The 17,647-nt window shown below is 38.6% G+C and overlaps 2 protein-coding genes across 2 annotated transcripts; both read right to left on the bottom strand.

Annotated features, from left to right (window-relative positions):
* Window positions 1–1,326: 1,326 nt before the first annotated feature.
* On the bottom strand, window positions 1,327–9,280 carry Cbr-atx-2 (the record flags this gene model as incomplete). Its single annotated transcript, XM_002642327.1, has 14 exons — window positions 1,327–1,448; window positions 1,501–1,671; window positions 1,721–1,781; window positions 2,009–2,269; window positions 2,371–3,071; window positions 3,120–3,368; window positions 3,417–3,773; window positions 4,903–5,144; window positions 5,197–5,376; window positions 5,424–5,557; window positions 5,608–5,732; window positions 5,782–5,938; window positions 8,840–9,155; window positions 9,201–9,280. 14 exons carry the CDS (start codon window positions 9,278–9,280, stop codon window positions 1,327–1,329), a joined length of 3,156 nt encoding a protein of 1,051 aa, XP_002642373.1.
* A 2,019-nt stretch (window positions 9,281–11,299) lies between these two features.
* On the bottom strand, window positions 11,300–12,253 carry CBG18376 (the record flags this gene model as incomplete). Its single annotated transcript, XM_045243720.1, has 2 exons — window positions 11,300–11,897; window positions 11,943–12,253. The coding sequence occupies 2 exons, from the start codon at window positions 12,251–12,253 to the stop codon at window positions 11,300–11,302; spliced, it is 909 nt and encodes a 302-aa protein (XP_045096463.1).
* Between the last annotated feature and the right edge of the window lie 5,394 nt (window positions 12,254–17,647).

Raw genomic sequence — 17,647 nt, forward strand, 5'->3', positions numbered from 1 at the left:
TGGAAGGTCTTAGCTTCTCACGACGTCCTGATTATTATGGGTTATGGTGTGAATGCAACATGGGATTCAAACGAATTCGAGGCTCGCACTTTGGTCGTTTCGAGTGGGAACTGTCCAGAGGAGGTGGAGAGGAGATGCTGACTGCGTTGGAGATCAGTGAGAAGCGAGGTCCGAACGATTACAAAGTTGCAACTCATGGTCAGATGGCGAAGAAGATCTGGCCGTACTTTGATCCTGCCGAATTTCAGAAGAAAATTTTGAACTGCTAAAAAATGTTTTCATAACCAATAAATATAAACAATTTTGAGCATTACGGGCACTTCATTACATCAGAATATTCACTAAAAGATGAGTAGATCGGTGCGTATCTGATGGTATAAAAAGGGGGGAAGCAGTAGGAAGCGAAAAGAAAAGATTGGAGTGAGAAAAAGGGGGAGAATTGATTTCATATTTAAATATTATGCTTGTCTGTGAAAAAAAAGGTCAGAGTATTTTTTGCAGTCTGAATACGGTAGCTATATCGAAGCGGAGAGCCTAAATAGCATACATAAGGTGGAGACACAGACACTTTTTCTCTGCGTCTCAACCTTTTTTTTCTAAGACAAGGATAATAGGGCAACTACAATTTTTAACGACTGTAGTAGTCATTGAATCAAAAGTGACTGCTTGCTCAAAAAAAAAAAGAAATCACCATCGTGATTGGAAACGATGCGTGACTTCAGCGCGAATGATGAAAATTCAAGGGTGCAGGGGGAAGAAGAGAAACGACGATAAATCCCACAACTACAGATTGTTGGGGATGTTTCGTCGCTGTGTACAAGTTTAGCGCATTTTTAAAAAGAAGACTGCAACCAAACAGTGACACTACAAGTAATGAGAAGGGGTTGCGAACTTCACCGAGACCTCAAACCGATTACTAGGAAATATAGAAGAGGTGGTGGTCAGGAGACAGTCGCGGAATCTAAAACTAGCATCACAATTCAGGTCTTATTTTTATGACTATACGGAGAGAAGAGCTTCCGTTTACAGGGTTTTTTAGTTTCAGAAAAGGCGGCATCAGGAATAAATTAAGAAAAAGAGAGTACTGAAGGGGAAACTCATGTTTCAGAAACGTATCAAACGCGATGCAAAAAAAAGTATATATATATATATATATATATATATATAAGCTGGATTCACAGGAATGCCGGGCTTGTAGAAACAAAGGGAAAAGAGAGTAGAAAGAGGGAGAAACGGAAGCAAAAAATATATATGAGAGAATTATAATAAATAAAGATATATATGAGCACTGAAAAGTACAGATGAGAGAAAAAGAGGCAGCACAGATTACTGTGGACTTTGAGGCTGATGTTGGGGTGGTGGTTGCTGCTCCCTTGGTGGTGGTGGACCACCCTGCTGCTGTAGTTGTGGAGCAGGAGGTGGAGCTTGTTGGGAGGAGGGATTTACACCTTCAAAACTTCATGAACAGTCAAGGTATAGCTCTTCACTAATCTCAGTTACCTTGATTTCCGCCAAACTGTTGCGGAATGGAGTTTTGGCGAGGAGGCATGTGTCCTCCATGCATTTGGTGCTGTTGTTGCTGTTGCTGGAAGTTGGGCATCGTACGGTAATCGAAAAAGCTATTCTGCGAATATCCTGTATCGGCACGTTCTCCCATCAAGCTTGGTTGAACTGCAAATTTTAATTTTTTCATTTCGGAACAGTTTTACTATAGTTTTACCATGTTGATTAGGCATTTGCTGCATCTGTGGCACTGGCATCATACCGTAGTACACTGCTGGCTGAAATTTTAACAGAGTTATAGTTAGGTTTCATTGACAAAAAAAATGGAAAACACACTAATTCTCCGCAGAGAGCCAGTGTGGAAAGCGTATTTAGTTGCAAACCAAAATAAATAGAAATTGGCCGAAGTAACCGAAAGTTAACGATTAAAACATGCCTGCTGTTGATAATATTGCATCGGAGCGGCGTGCATCTGATGAATGTACATTGGATTGGCTACTCCCACCATCTGAGGTTGCTGCATGTGTGGTGGTAGAACTCCATGTTGTTGTACTCCATGTCCTCCATGAGGCCCTTGTTGATGCTGTGGTGGTGGTTGTTGTTGTTGCTGTTGTTGTTGTGGATGCTGTTGCTGTTGTTGCGGTGGACCACCAGTATTGTTGGTCTGTGGAGATCCACTTCGTTGTCCAGATTGGGAACTAGCAGATCCGCTGATACTGGCGCTGCTTCCAGCTTCTGGTTCGCGTTGTACTCCATTGTTATTGTTCTGAAACTGTCACGGTCACAATATTGAAACGCTATCATAGGAATAGGAAAGTGTCAAAGCAAAGGTAGCATGCCAAATTAGAATAATCAACAAGAAATCACCTGTGGTTGTGTTGGTTGTCCTTGTGGCTGCATCTTCTGTCCATTCATCTCTCCACGTGGCCCTGGTGTATTTGGTTGACTATTTGGATGCGATTGTGGTCCACCGTGCTCGCCAGCGAACTGATGTGCCTGTTGTGGAGGAGGGCCTTGATACCTTTGTTGTCCTCCCATGTAGGCTGGATTTTGTTGATATCTTTGCTGATATTGGCCTTGTGGTGCTTGCTGCATTTGTGGCACAACCTTCATCTGATACTGTTGCTGTGGCGCGCCTCCTTGGTATTGGTAGAATTGCTGTGGAACTGGCATCATTTGTCCTGCCTGGCTATACTGTGGATAGAACAGTGGCTGTGGCTCACGGAATTCTCCGTCTCCGCGTCGTGCTTGCTGGTTTCCTTGTCTGCCATCATTCTGAGCACCAGCTCCCGTATTTGGTGGCATCTGTTGATTCTGAGCACCTTGTTGGTTCACTTGCATAGGAGCCGTGGATACAGATCCATATATTGGTCCTGGAACTCCTGGAACCTGAACAAACTGCTGATTCTGTTGATATCCTTGTTGACCTTGTGGCCACATCATGATTGCTTGTCCTTGGTTATGAGGAACACCGCCTGGTGGCACGTGTGGCATCATTCCTCCTTGCATGTTCATTTGCTGTCCTGGTGGAGGTCCTTGAGGGATCAAACCTGGATGTTGTTGATATTCTGAAACGTTTATCAAATTAACTTCAAGAACTCATTCGTCTCACAAACCTTGAGTGATGAATTGCTGTTGCTGGACCGGAGCGACACCTTGTGGACCTGGTCCAGTTGGAGTACTTGGGGTAGGGGTGGACGGTGCTGCACGTGGCTTGAATTCTGGAGCATTTATGTTGAACTTGAAAAACTGTGATTTCGAGACTGATGAAGTTTCAGAGCGACCAGTAACGGATACATTGTCTGTTTCGTCAGGTCTTCCATCTGTCTCCGTCTGTCCTTCGGCACTTGTCGATGGTAACTCTTCTGAAGAATTGTTTGAATCTTGAAAAAATCACACCTCTATTATCTTACCTTTCGTCTGTGGAAATGGTTTTTCAACGATTTCTTTCTCTGCAGACGTCGGAGTCGCTGTTGATGCTCCCTTGGTGACTAGAGAACTTGGTGGACCACGGTTCCAAGCGCTACCCGAGTTTCCTTGAGACACTGGCGGAGTAGATCCTGGAGCTGGAGATTGCTCTTTTGGGGAAGTAGCAATCGAGAATTCATTGCCCCAGTTTTTCAGCTCCGTAACACGAGATCCAGCACCTTGCCCCTTCTCACCTTCCGGTTGCTTGGCGCTAGGTCTTGGATCCAACATCTGCTTCTGTTGTTGACGGAACGAATGATCCTGTCCCTGGTTCTGACCCTTCCCCTTGGCCATCTGCCAGTCTGAAATTTATCGTTTTTATTTATTGATGGCATGATAAGTGTGTGGGTGATTGGAAGTGACTCATTTTTTGGGCAAGAGAAAGCTGACGGTATTACTCATTCTAATTTTCTATTAAACAGTGTATGTGGAGGCTGTGAAGGAGTCAATAGGCGCAGCAAGAGACTGTTTCGAAATATTTTTTTGGTGTCGATACTGATAGGAATCGTCGGAATTCAAGTTGGCGATTCGAAGAAGGCTTAGGAATTTGGCACAAAAAACAACGAGAAAGTGTTAGACAGCTATCTAGCGACAGATCAGTAAAATTCGAAAAAAAATATTCAGATAAAGGAAAGTCGAGCTGACCACCTCCAGTACACGATCGGCGTTTCATGGAGAGAGAGAGAGAGAGAGAGAGAGAGAGAAAGAGAGAGAGACGTAGACAACACAGTAAAAAAAACACTGATAGAATGAGAAAATAACAAACAAGTGGGATGGAGAGGACAAGAGAGAGCCACCGGAAAAACAGCGAATAAGTATGAAAACTATGGCAGGCGGAACGAACCGATGCACGATGGCGTGTTTCGTTGTTGCAGCACCGGACAATCAGGGAAAGGAAAAAAGAGAAAGAGAGAAAGTTGCGTCCACCCTATCGATTGGTATAGACACGGTTTCGAGGAGAAAAACCAACTATGATAAGAGTAGAAGTGGGAGTGGACGCAATAGGCTTGCATCCGATGAATCAGTCTCAATATTATCTGAAGGTTTAGAGAGACGCAGTTTCTAGGAGCAATGTCACTGAAAGAACCACCGTAAATCTTATTTTGAATGATTTTTTTTCTAGCAACTTTCATAAATCAGCTGAGAAGTTCGACGAAAAAGGCGGCCGACAGAGAGAGACGATGAAACCATCCAATTTGTTGTTTGCAGACGAACGAGGAAAACGGTTGCATCAATGGTTAGCGTGGCGCATTATGTCATGCGAAATGGGTCAAGACAAAAGAATACTCAAAAAAAGAAGATGAAACGAAAGAGAAAAGAAACCCGAGAGGAGAAAAACGGATATTATGAGAACGAGAAAGGACGAGGTTGTTGGCGTCGGGGAGTAGATAAGCATCTGACAGGGACAGTGTACTTTGAAAAACTCCTCACCGTTCTCGCGGTAGTCGTCGTTTTGACGCCGGTTGTTGTGACTTCCACTCTTCTGCCCTTGCTGTTGGGGTGGCTGGTAGTTCTGTGTTGAAGCTTGTGCACCGTAACGACTGTTATTTGCTGAAGAACCACTGCTATTGCGACGATCTCCACGCAATCCTTCTGCTCGCCGGTTAATAGGTTGTCCATTCGGTGTGATGTTCGGATTCCGCCGTTGCTGTGGTGCCTGATTGTAGATGTTTCTGGAACAAAAAACATAGATCGCGTTCCGGAGTGTCTTAGCAAATCAATTACCTTTTGTTACCTCTCTGGTTTCCATTCTCGAACTCGTCTTGACGTGTAGACTTGTCCAAATCCCTTTCATCGTCGTCATTTTCAAGGTTCGCCATGAACTTCGAGGATGTGTTGGACTCGATTTCCCGAGCAATTCGTTCTGCTCGAGCTCGATCTTCTTCTGTACCTACAGCATCAACTCTGAAATAGCACTAGTTGAAGACAACTGGAACAATGAAACTACTTACGTTGTGTATTGGGTCATATCTTCCTTAAATGTTGACACCACCTTTAACTTCTCATTCACGGCAAACATCTCATTAACTGACCACCCAGAGGCTCCATTATTATGATTATTACGTCGCGAGCTTTGAGGTCCACTCTATAAAATTACTTTCTTATCAACTAGTTCCTTTCTTTCGATGAACTCACATCGACATCATCTTCAATCGACTCTCCGATACCTTCTTCGTCGTCTCCTCCGTTCCACGCCTGAAGTTCTTCGTTTTCATTCACAACGTCTCCGTGGTATTGGCGATCGGTAGCGAATTTGCTGACTGGAAAAAAATAATCATTTTCAGGACAGCGTTTGGCATAAATACTCACCGAACTGATTCTTTTTGTCTTCTTCGGTGATATATGCAAAGTCTACAATGTCGTCGAACTTGAATATCATTTTCTCGATGACATCCTTCTCTTGCCGGAGCAAATCATTCTCGTTTTCCTTTGTGACTTCAACAACGAGCTCCACTCCGAATTCGAACTAAAACAGATATTATGAAAAAAAAAAATTTTCTTATTGCTACCTCAGGGGAAATTGCATTTAGAACTCCTGACCAGCGTTTGTTATCCGTAGTGTTGATCAAGACAACGCGTCCTACCATATCGTTAACAGCATACATGATATTGCAATCCGTTCCTCCCTTCTGACCCGTTTCGGATGCCTAAGTAGTTATTTCCGTTCATACTTCATCTAATTCAACGACTCACCATTTCTATTCGCACGTTGGATGCAAATAAAATGAATTTAAAAAATCTGCCTTCGTTGCAGCAGTCAAAAACACAGTCTGGGTACAGGAGAAATGTACCTGGAAAGATTCAAATTATGAAACCCGGTGGAAGAAGGAGAAAGAAGAGTTTGATGACAAGCAATGGTGAAAAAAAAGATGAGATGCAAGCCGGAATTCGATTCCACTAATGCTTGATGGGATAAATATGTTAAATTTTTGAACATACTAAAAATGTTTCAATTTTTGCTACAGAAACATTAAAATCAATCGAAGAGACAGGAGCATGTGGGCCAAAAACTGGCAGCGAAAACATTCACAGTACTGGACTACGAGAAGGGAAAGGTTTACTTTCGGAAATTCCGAGACACAATATGTATCAACTACTGAAACCGAAAACTTGATGATTGGAGAGAAAAAATTCGAGCGATAAAGAGGATCACAAGAAATTGATGAATTTGAACGAACGCGGGAAACGAGAGAGTACGCTGAACAGAGAGGACACAAACACAGCAACACGAATGACGCAGCCGATTTCCGTCGGGATTGAGAGGACGCGCCCATTTGCAATGCCGTGCACGGGGTTTCCGCAAGTCTGTCGCACATAGTTCCCCTTTTGTGCCTTTTTCGCCAGAGAGTTGTAAAGAAGGGAAAACGGTTGTGAAGTACTCTTGGGAGTGCCAAAAAAAGTGTGAATGTTGTGGATATGTTCAAGAAATTGATAAAACGAGAATCGAGAGTATTGATGAAAAAATTATTACGAAAAGAATTGGGTCACTTCAGAATGTGAATTGCCGGGAAACCCGGTTAGGAAGACCTTTTCGAAAAAAAGTTTTCCGATAGAGGAGTGAACATAAATATTTATTTAGAAATGTTTCTAAAAGTTAGTTGTTCAACATATGCATATTTGTAACATTTCAGAGAATGCATGAAAATCCAGAATTTTACGAACCTTTGTTTAAAACCACCAGCCAATTTATGACTCATAATTCTTCGACAAGGCACAGTATAGTATCATTTTTTTAGTACTCGTCGAGTTCTATCATATTAAATTTGATTGATCCAGAAAAATTGATTCCAAAAGAAACTTTGGTATGGAAAACTGTGATAACCTGTAAAAGAACGCCTCAATCATTGATGATTTTTCGAGAACAAGATTTTAGGCAAAGCCATTCATTTGAGTTTGTTAAAATATGAGAAAAGATTAGGTCAAAGAATGAAGCAAAACAATAGATTGTGCATAAAAATAAAATGAATGGAAGAATTTAAAAAATGATGTAGTACATCAGTGTGCGTTGGATAGGAGTGAGGGGCTCAATCAGAAATTGATGGAAACGATGTAAAATAATTTAGAGTTCCAAAACAATATAACACAAAAAAGAACAGTAAATAGAGGATGATAGAGAAAAATTGCACATGCATTATGCTGATTAGAAAAATTATATGTCTTGTATAGATCCATGGAATTATCTGACCATTCTCAGAAACTCTTCTTCCGTCTCTTTCCACACCTCCGGCGCTTCAAACAGCTGGAATTAACCTCTTTCTTTTACTGTTCGTCGCTTCGCGACTCACTTTTTTAAAAGGTCACGTGAATTTATATTTATTTATATCGTGAATTTATATTTATATTTCGTGATTTTTTTTTATTTTCAAGCTTCTCAAAATGTTCGGACAAAGTGAGAGAGAAATAAAGAGACGCAACTTCATTTATTTATTATAAGAATGATAAGAATGATGATAAGTTTCGAGAACTATTCGATCTTGGTCCCAGGGAAAACATCCTACAAATCATGATATGAATACAAAGAACAATTCATTCGAATTTATTGATAATAAAAAAAAGATTAGAAGCGTGAAGCAAAAACAAAAACAAAAAACTACTACATGAAATCAAAACTAAAAAATTTGAAAGTTATTAGTACAATGTTTATTTAATTATGGATTCTGAGAATAGTGGGGAAAAATACATGATAAACAAATTCCAAGCCGAAAATAGGTTCTTATGAATATAGTATGCGTTAGATGGAGTAAGGTGATATAATGAAAATTCAACAAAACTATGAAAAAACGGAGAGATGTTCATTATGTTGATTAATATCTTATGGATCCAGTAGTTTTCAGAATAGTTTGAAAAATGGAGAAATCTGGAACTATTTCACCATTTTCAGAAACTCTTCCTCCATCTTATTCCATACTCCAAAACAGAACGATTCGTCCTGAATAGAAACAGATACCACACGATTATCTGTTTCCCTATCGATATATGAGTGACTGATGATAGGATTCGTATATGGGAAAAATCCGTATTGAAGCCTGAAAACGATTTTATCCTTTATCTCACAAGAAATAACTATTTCGAAATTACTAAAAAATAACTCACCGTTTGGGCAATGTGTGCATGGGTGATTTTTTAATTGCATCAATATGTTTCACTCCATTTTCATTCAGAAGTTCGTTTGGGAGGTTGTTAAACTCTATTGCTATTTTCAAGTATTCCAACTTCTGAATTGTTCTCCGGTTCTCGATCTATTCATAAACTCTATCAGATCCAGAGTGTTCCTATCATAGCATCTTAAAAATGCCTGTCTCCCTCGAAAATGACGTAAAAAGGCAGGAACAGTATTATTGTTTATTATGAGGGTAATCGATTCTACCTGCCAGAATTCGGACTCCGGACAGAATAGCTCTGGTTTAACCAACTCCATACTTATATGTTTCAAAACAGGAGACGAGGCAAGATATTCTTCAATGTCTTTGATGTCTATAGTTCCTTCTACGTTATCAGCCCAAAAAGAAAGACACAATGATACTTTTGGAAGATGTGGAATGAATTCCTTGTAATGTCCCACATATTGATACTCTACAGTATCGCCGAAGAAATCGAGAAAGTAATTATGAATAGGTTCCATAGTTGATTCTTTGTTACTCGGGTGACAATAAGCCTCAGGATCTTGATATTGGTTGGATAATCTGAAATAATGTTATGTTTCCAATTAATTACTGTTTCTCACTCACCGAAAATTCATAATTTTTCCAGATACGTTCAATTGAAAATAGTCATTTTTTGTTTCCTCGCGGCGCTCAGTAAATTCCATGATAGTATCCTACTCGAGCGTGAAGGGAATATAAACCTTCCGTCTACCTCTCAGACCAAAGCTAGGATCTGAATACACAATATAACCGATGCTTTTGAACCTCTTAATTTGAGACGATTTGATCAGCTTTTTCATATTTTTGGAGACAAACGACAACCAAAATAAATCCGAAATTTCAAGGTTGTCAAGAATCTCCTTTTGGACCACATACGGAAAAATCGTTAGTTTCATTGTTTGTAGTTCTGAAAATGTTGAACAGATTATAGAAGAAGAAGAATGATGATGCGGAAAACGACAAACGCTTGGAATAGATAATGAATAACAAAAGAAGGAGCATCTGAATACGTGGCAGATGACCCAAAAGACACAGAAGAAGATCTTACGATGATGAATGTATGACCTTCACTCATTCACACAGGGACCACCCCATCAGGGACCACCCCTCGATTAAAGAATAATGAGAGTTTTCTCTAAGGAAGGTTCAAAAATCAAATGGGTTCATTGTACATGAATATGCAACCGTTATAAGAATGTGCAAACTCTAAAACGATGAAAACTTCAAATTCACATTGGTGCTGAAATTTCTCTTATGTTAGTTTCCATTATCTGAAAACCTCAGAATCCTGAAATCAGAATCCTTTCAGTACAAAATTTGAAAAATAAAAATGTTCACCGCTGAGAAAAAGGCTTGCAGCTCATATTTTTCACTGGGGAGAGCGTGCAAAAGTGAAAAAAGAAACTCTAAATCTACGAAACTCGCCTTGACACATCAAACATTTATGCTCAATTTTCCTCAAACATGTCGACATTTCATCACATGGTATTTAATTCGGTATTTGTTGTCCCCACGGGGACTGGGCCGAGCCCGGCAGCAGTGCAACGCCGGGACGACCCTTGGAAAGTCGGAGCAAGCCCCGAGTCTTTCCTAGGTTCCAAAAATCATATAACCTTAATTACACTCATTCGAGTGTATACCGTAGGTTAATACGATAAGAACAGATACTACACTTTGATCTTAGCTAATAAGCCGAAGAAGCGATGGAGAGACGGCGAGGCGACGGGTGTAGGGGCAACGCGTGTACCGACAAAAACCGGGCTCGCGCCGGCCACTATACCTATGTGGTTAAGGAGAAGAGACGTGGTGGGGGAGTTAAAAATAGTGATTCCATGAGAAGTTTTTAATGTGAAGGATAACGATGAATTCAGAAATTCTGAAATTTTGTGATGCTTATTGTTAGATTTTTTTCGCTACCTTAAAATTAAAACCGAAAATCGAAACGAAGGTTTTTAAGGAAAACGATGAATTTGAATTTATTGACACTTAAAAATAGATAATTACATAAAGAACGAAGCAAAGGTAGATAGAGGTTTAGGTGATTTAAAAAAATTTGATGAAAGCAATGTGAAAAAAGTTTACATGACGATGTTATCTTGACTAATATCTTAAAGGTGGGGGGACATGAAAAAAATAATGTTCTCGAAATTCCGTTCAAATATGCCCCTCGAGGAGTTGAACTTGTGGGAGCGAGGATTGAGGGTGCGGCGCCGCTACCGACTGAGCCACGCGGGCAAAGCGGCAGCCGGCGCCCGGTTGCATACATAAAGGCGAGGACGACCGCTGTACGCAGAGTAACATTAAGCGTTGTACACCGTCACGGTAGAATGCATACCCTAACTCCAAAAAACCTCCGAAAAATCTCCTGTCCCCCCACCTTTAAGATAATTATATGCCTTGTATGGATCCAATAGTTTTTAAGAATATTTTGAAGAGCAGAGGAATCTTGAACTACGTCACCAATTTCAGAAACTCTTCTTCCGTCTCATTCCATACTCCAAAATAGAACCTATCTCTATTTATTGCAACAGATGCCACACGATTATCTGTTTTTCGAACGACATATGCATGACTGATGATCGGAGCCGTATTTGGAAAGTCCCCGTATTTATACCTATAAAACGATTGATTATTCCACAGTTATCATAAAAGAAAATAATATTTCAAAATTACTGAAAAATAACTCACACTACGGGTAATGTGTGAGTGGGTGGTGTTCTTGATTCATCAATATATTTTACTCCATTTGCATTCAGAATTTGGTTTTGAACGCCGCGATTTCGCATTAATTTAATTTTCAAGTATTCCAACTTCCCACATTCTTGTCCGGATTTCCATCTATTCATAAACCCTATAAAACTTGAAACGTCATATTCATCGCATCTCAAAAATGCCTGTCTTCCTTGAAAATGACGTAAAAAATCATGAGCGGTTCTGGTGTATAGTGTGAGGGAGATGGATTCTGCCTGATAGAATTTGGACTCCGGACGGAACAGTTGTTGTGATTGCAAACTCATACATATCTGTTTCAAAGCAGGAGACGAGGCGAGATATTCTTCAATAGGTTGAATGTTTATAATTCTTCCCAAGTTACCAGGCCAAAAGGAAAGACACAATGATAATTTCGGAAGATGTGGAATGAATTCCTTGTAATGTTCCACATACTGATATTCTACAGTCTCACCGAAGAAATCGAGAAAGTAGTTATGAATAGATTCGATAGCAGATTCTTTTTCACTCGGGTGGAAATATGCTTCAGGATATTGGTATTGGTTTGACAACCTAAATTAATGATATGTTTCCAATTGGTTACTGATTCTAACTTACCGAAAATCCATTATTTTTCCAGCTACGTTCAATTGAAAATAATCATCCTCTGTCTCCTCGCGGCGCTCAGTAAATTCCATGATATTGTCCGACTTGGGCATGAAGGGAATATAAACCGACCAGCTATCGGTCACAGGACGCTCAGGAGCGTCATACACAATATGACTGATGCTGTTGAATCTTGTAATTTGAGACGATTTGATCAACTTCTTAATATTTTTGGAGACAAACGACAACAAAAATAGATTCGAAATTTTCATGTTTTCCAGAATCTCCTTTTGGACCAAACACGGAAAAATCGATAGTTTCATTGTTGGTTGTTCTGAAAATTTTCAACATATTGTCGAAGAACATAAAGAAATATGAGGGAAATGATAAACGGTCGATATAAAAGAAACGAAGGAGCATCTTATGAGGTGGCAGATGACCTAAAAGACGCAGACGATGTAGACAGTCCGATGATGAGTGTATGCTATGACTGTGACTGGTTCACGCACTCACTCGTCTGTCTCAATGGGACCACTCTCGATTAGAGGTAGATTAGCTGGTAGGAGGTGTCTTCCTAGCACCTACATTAGCTTTGTGAACTGCACGACCGGTATGAGAGTGTTCAAACTCTAAAGCAATAAAAACTTCGAATATACATCGTTGCTGGAACGGTTCCCAGCATCTTAACATCTCAGAATCCCAGAAATTTCGAATTTCAAACCTTGAGATACGCAGAATACCACAATCTCACAACCTGAATCCCAAAATTCCAGAAATATGAATAAAATAGTCTAAATCTTACAATGTTTGCATAATTACAGCAGGCAAAAGAGATGGTAAATGAAACAAAATATGGAATGAAAGATGACAACAAATGGCCGATATTGGAGACGTCTGTTGGTTAGGAAGACGGTGCAATATACTTGCCAAGATACCTTCTCCTGTCTGTAGTGACCCTAGTCTGATGACTTGGCTGGACAATTACTGTATGTTATTGTGTTATGAGACCCTCGGGCAACAATCATTCACTGTCATTCGTGTGCAATAGGATGAGCATTGGGTTAAAAAACCCAAGCTTATTTCATCAACTTGGAGACAAAGGAAAACAAAAATAAATCCGATAATTTCATTTTTTCGAAAATCACCTGTTGGATCAAATACGGAAAAATCGATAGTTGGATTGATCGTATTTCTGAAAATGTTAAATAAGTTGTAGGAGAAAAAGAGGAATGATTAGGAAAAAGACAAACAATCGAAATCGATAATGAATAACAAATGAATATCTTTAAAGAATATCTTTAAAGAAGGAGCATCTTATGACGTGGCAGATGACCCAAAAGACACAGAAGGCGAGGACAGTACGGGGGTGAGTGTATTTTCTGACCATGACTGCCTCACACACTCACACATCTGTCCCAGCCCTTCATTAAGGGTAGATTAGCTGGTTGGAGATGTCTAATGTTAGCACTTCTCTGAGCGTTGTCTCCGAGGGGGTCAAATGGGTTACATAGATTCGCTACTGTTATGGAAAATGTGCATTTCAGAATTTCAGAAACTCGGAATATTAGAATTCTTGAATTTCTGAGTTTCTGAGTTTCATAATTTCAGTATTTCAGAATTCACATTTTGTTAATTTCAACTGATGCCTTAAGTATGATTACTTCAATGATTTGAAAATATCAGTCCTAGTTTCTCTGATGTTCATTCTATTTATCTTTTATCAGAGACTTCCAGGTATTCAGTTATTTTCAGAGGTTTCGTCGTAGATATACACCAGTTCATTACAAAAGGATCTCAGTCAAGCGAAAGTGTTCACAATTAGCGATTGACCCCGAAATGATAATAGTAGTTTCCGTGTATCGGAGGAAAACGAGGGAGTGTCCACTCGAATGTTGTTTTTTGTTGTCATCTTCTTCATCTTCGGCATCCTTCTCCAATTCCACACCCCTCCAGTGTGTTTAAAGTGCAACCAGTTTTCATAGCTTTTGTTATTTTTATGCTGATTTACTATCTTCTTCGAAATATGTTGTCGTTGCTTTATGGTTATTAAAGTTCCAGTTGTTGATTGGTTTATAAGCTTGAGTACTTTTGAAGATTCTTGATTTTACATAACCCAGTTTTTGAATCTGTTTGAAAATTTGTTATTGGCTTGAAACTTCAGCTCAAAATTTGTCTAGAAATGGGTCAAAAACTATCAAAGGTTTTGAATTTCTGAATTCCAAAAACTTGCCAAAAACTCTGAATTTCTGAATTTCTGAATTTCTGAATTTCTGAATTTCTGAATTTCTGAATTTCTGAATTTCTGAATTTCTGAATTTCTGAACTTCTGAATTTCTGAATTTCTGAATTTCTGAATTTCTGAATTTCTGAATTTCTGAATTTCTGAATTTCTGAATTCCTGAATTTCTGAATTTCCGAATTTCTGAATTTCTGAATTTCTGAATTTCTGAATTTTCCAATTTTAGAATTTCTGAACTTCTGAATTTTCCAATTTTCGAATTTTCGAATTTCTGAAATTCTGAAATTCTGAATTTTCCAATTTCTGAATTTCTTAATTTCTAAACGTTTTGATTTTTGAATACCGTAGTTTATCTAATTGAAGCACATGGGCTTCTATTTTCCAACTGCTTCTCAGGAAATTACCAAAAATTGAAGTCACCAGAAATTTTTTAATAAACAAAGAATATTTCTGCAATAACTGAAAAGGAAAACTTTTCTGTTTTCTGCTAGAGAGTGCATTTCTATATTTTTTAGCACTTCGGAAGGTGAGCTTCTATTAGAGGTGAGCTTCAAATAGAGGCATGCTTCTATTGAAGGAAATACGGTATTTTGAATAGCCACAGTGTTTTTCTGCCAAAACTCTTATTTTTTTAGAATGACATAAAACTGGAAACGAGACTTACAGTAACCTACAGTAATCCGGCAAACAGTGCAGATAGAACGCCACCCGAACCATCAAATTTGAGCCAATTTATCTCGGTTTCTGTAAAAAATATCAAAAAGTAATCAATTGATGGAATATTGGCGATATTTTGATAAATATTTTATTAGTTAACCAGTTTTTGATTACTTTCACAGAAATCGAGATATGTGGGCTCAAAGCTGACGGTTTGGGTAGCATCTATTAGAGGAACTCCGGTAGTTTGGTTGAGGCTGTTTCTCTAAAAGAATGCTCAAAATATTCAGAAAATTTCCTTTCTCTGCTTGATCTTTCTTTTCTATGTATTAATTTACAACTTTTCATCAATACAAAATTCCAATTTTCAGAATTTTCCGCACCCAAAATGGACTCAACATTAGAATCATCTTCTTCATCAGAAAACTGGGAGGTAAGACAAAGATAATTGTGACAGTTTCGTGTGTTCATTCCCTCTTATTCTCTTTTTCTAATTTCTCGAATATTGCAATTAACACATGATATTATGACCTCTTCTTTTCTCATTTCTTTTTATCTTTTACCCCCACCTGCCGTCGTCCGTTGTTCAACCAATTGGACAGCACCGTCGGAAATCGGAGAATCGTTTCATGTTCATTCATGAAATACGCACAATTACATTCGTTTATTTATCACTTGCTGCTGTTCTTGATTCGCATCTCATAATCGTCTTCTTGCTTCGCATTCCGATGGATTTTCGAATGACGAAAAGCATCTACGAAAAACGGAACAAAATTATCATTTAATATACCGGGATATGGGCTATTTTAGGATATTAGCTTATTCTTGAAATGATACGGTAGTCTCCCTTACAAATAGTTGTTTTTGCTTCTCCTCAACAGTAATTCCTCTAGTTGGCCGGTCGTAGGCTACCGTTAGTTTGATTCTAATTAAACCTGTAATAGAATTTCCCCTTGACTATTAACTTTGGGCCAATTTTTCCCCGGTTCCTGTCAAAAATATGAAAAAGTTGTCAATTGATAAAATTTTGATCATAACATCAGAAGTGATACATCAGTTGACACATTTTTGATATCTTGCATGGGAGTTGAGATAACTGAGCTCAAGCTTGACAGTGTCGGGTTTTACGGTATCTCGGTTTTCGTTTTAAATCTTTCTAAAAACTGTCCACTGATAAAGTTTTTATTTCAAGTAATTGGTTGGGTTTCTAGTTTTTCATTGACTCACAGCCTCAAAACTAAGATTTTTCTGCTGTTTTCGAAGTATTTGTCCACCCTAAACTTTCAAATTGACCTCAATTATCTCAATTTCTACAAGAGATATCAATAACGTGTCAACTGATAAAATGTTGGGGGTATTATAACAAACATTTTATCAGTTGACAGATTTTTGTTAAATTGAGATAATTGAGCTCAAAGTGCTGGGTAGCCTTCTTTTAGAGTGTTCACTGTAATAAACTGTTTTAGACTTTGAATTTCCTATTGTCAGTTATGTGTCTGAAATTTAGAAACTTCCAAATAATACAATAATCTTGGAAGCCAAAAAGAGACAGAATAACATAAAAATGTTATCAAATCCCTAATCCTAAAGACAACTAAATTTTTGTCAATTTTTTTTTCTAGAGAAATCTCACTGAATCGTATAAAATGCTTGAAATTTTACAGCTTTACTGAATACCGTAAAACCTGTTATAGAATAGACGCACATTGTCAAGTTTGAGCTTAATTATCTCGGCTCCTGTCCAAGATATCAAAAATATGGCGACCAATAAAATTCTTGCAAGATTATGATAAACATTTTATCAGTTGATAACTTTTGTACTTTTGACAGAAACCGAGATAAATTGGTTCAAAGTAAAAAGTTAGGTTGCTCTTCTATACCCGGCTACCTTCATTCTGCACTTCCCAAATAAAACTTCTGAACGTATTGAACTTTTTGAAATCCAAAAACTCTCATATTTTCTCACCTCTTCCCAATTTCTCACAATAAAACACTTATAATTCTTCCTCTTCTTGTCCCCACTTGAAAACTTGTGCGAACTTGATCAAACCTAATCCTCTCATGCCCTCAATTAACTCATTTTTCTATCGTCCTCTTCTTATTTAGAAAAGGTGTTCAGATTGAATACCCAGATAACATTTTGATTGATCAATCACTCTGACATGAAAACAGTTGAGGGTTAGAACTTTCGAAATTGAGAAGGGAGATGGTTGTCGAGATATGGCATTCCATTGAACATCATTTGTCAATCATATCCGCCCGAAAAGGGAATATTATCAGTGTGAAACGAACGAACGAAAAGGAGAAGAAGACTCGCGACGTCCAAACAGTAGTATTTAGGTCAATTATTCAACATATCCGCCGTCCGTATTTCGTCCCCCGTATGTTACAATTTTATCAATTGTACTTGCCTCTTCTTTGTATCTCTGTATCCCATATTTATCATATTGTTTATCACTTTTGTCTCTTTCTTGGTATCCCGAAACCTTCTGTATTCTTTTGTTCATTTCGGTACCAGCCACCTTGTTTCTCCTCTCCACTTCTTATCTTTTTTATTTGATTGACGACGTGGCAACATTACTGTTTAACTACTTCTTCTTCATCTTCTTTTTTTTCTACCTCTCCTCAGAATTCGTTCACATAGTCTTTTATGAATCATCTCTTTGATTTGATATTTCCACTCAATCCTTTTCTCTTTATTCTACTTCCCACCTTTCTTTTTTAGTTTTATCTTCATGGGAACATTCAAATAATTCATTAGGCCCTCCCTGTTCGCTATATCTTCAAAAGCCCTACCGCCAATCGGTCATTTTTCCAGGAG

Source organism: Caenorhabditis briggsae (assembly GCF_000004555.2).
Source record: "Caenorhabditis briggsae complete genome, chrIII, whole genome shotgun sequence".
NCBI lineage: Eukaryota > Metazoa > Nematoda > Chromadorea > Rhabditida > Rhabditidae > Caenorhabditis > Caenorhabditis briggsae.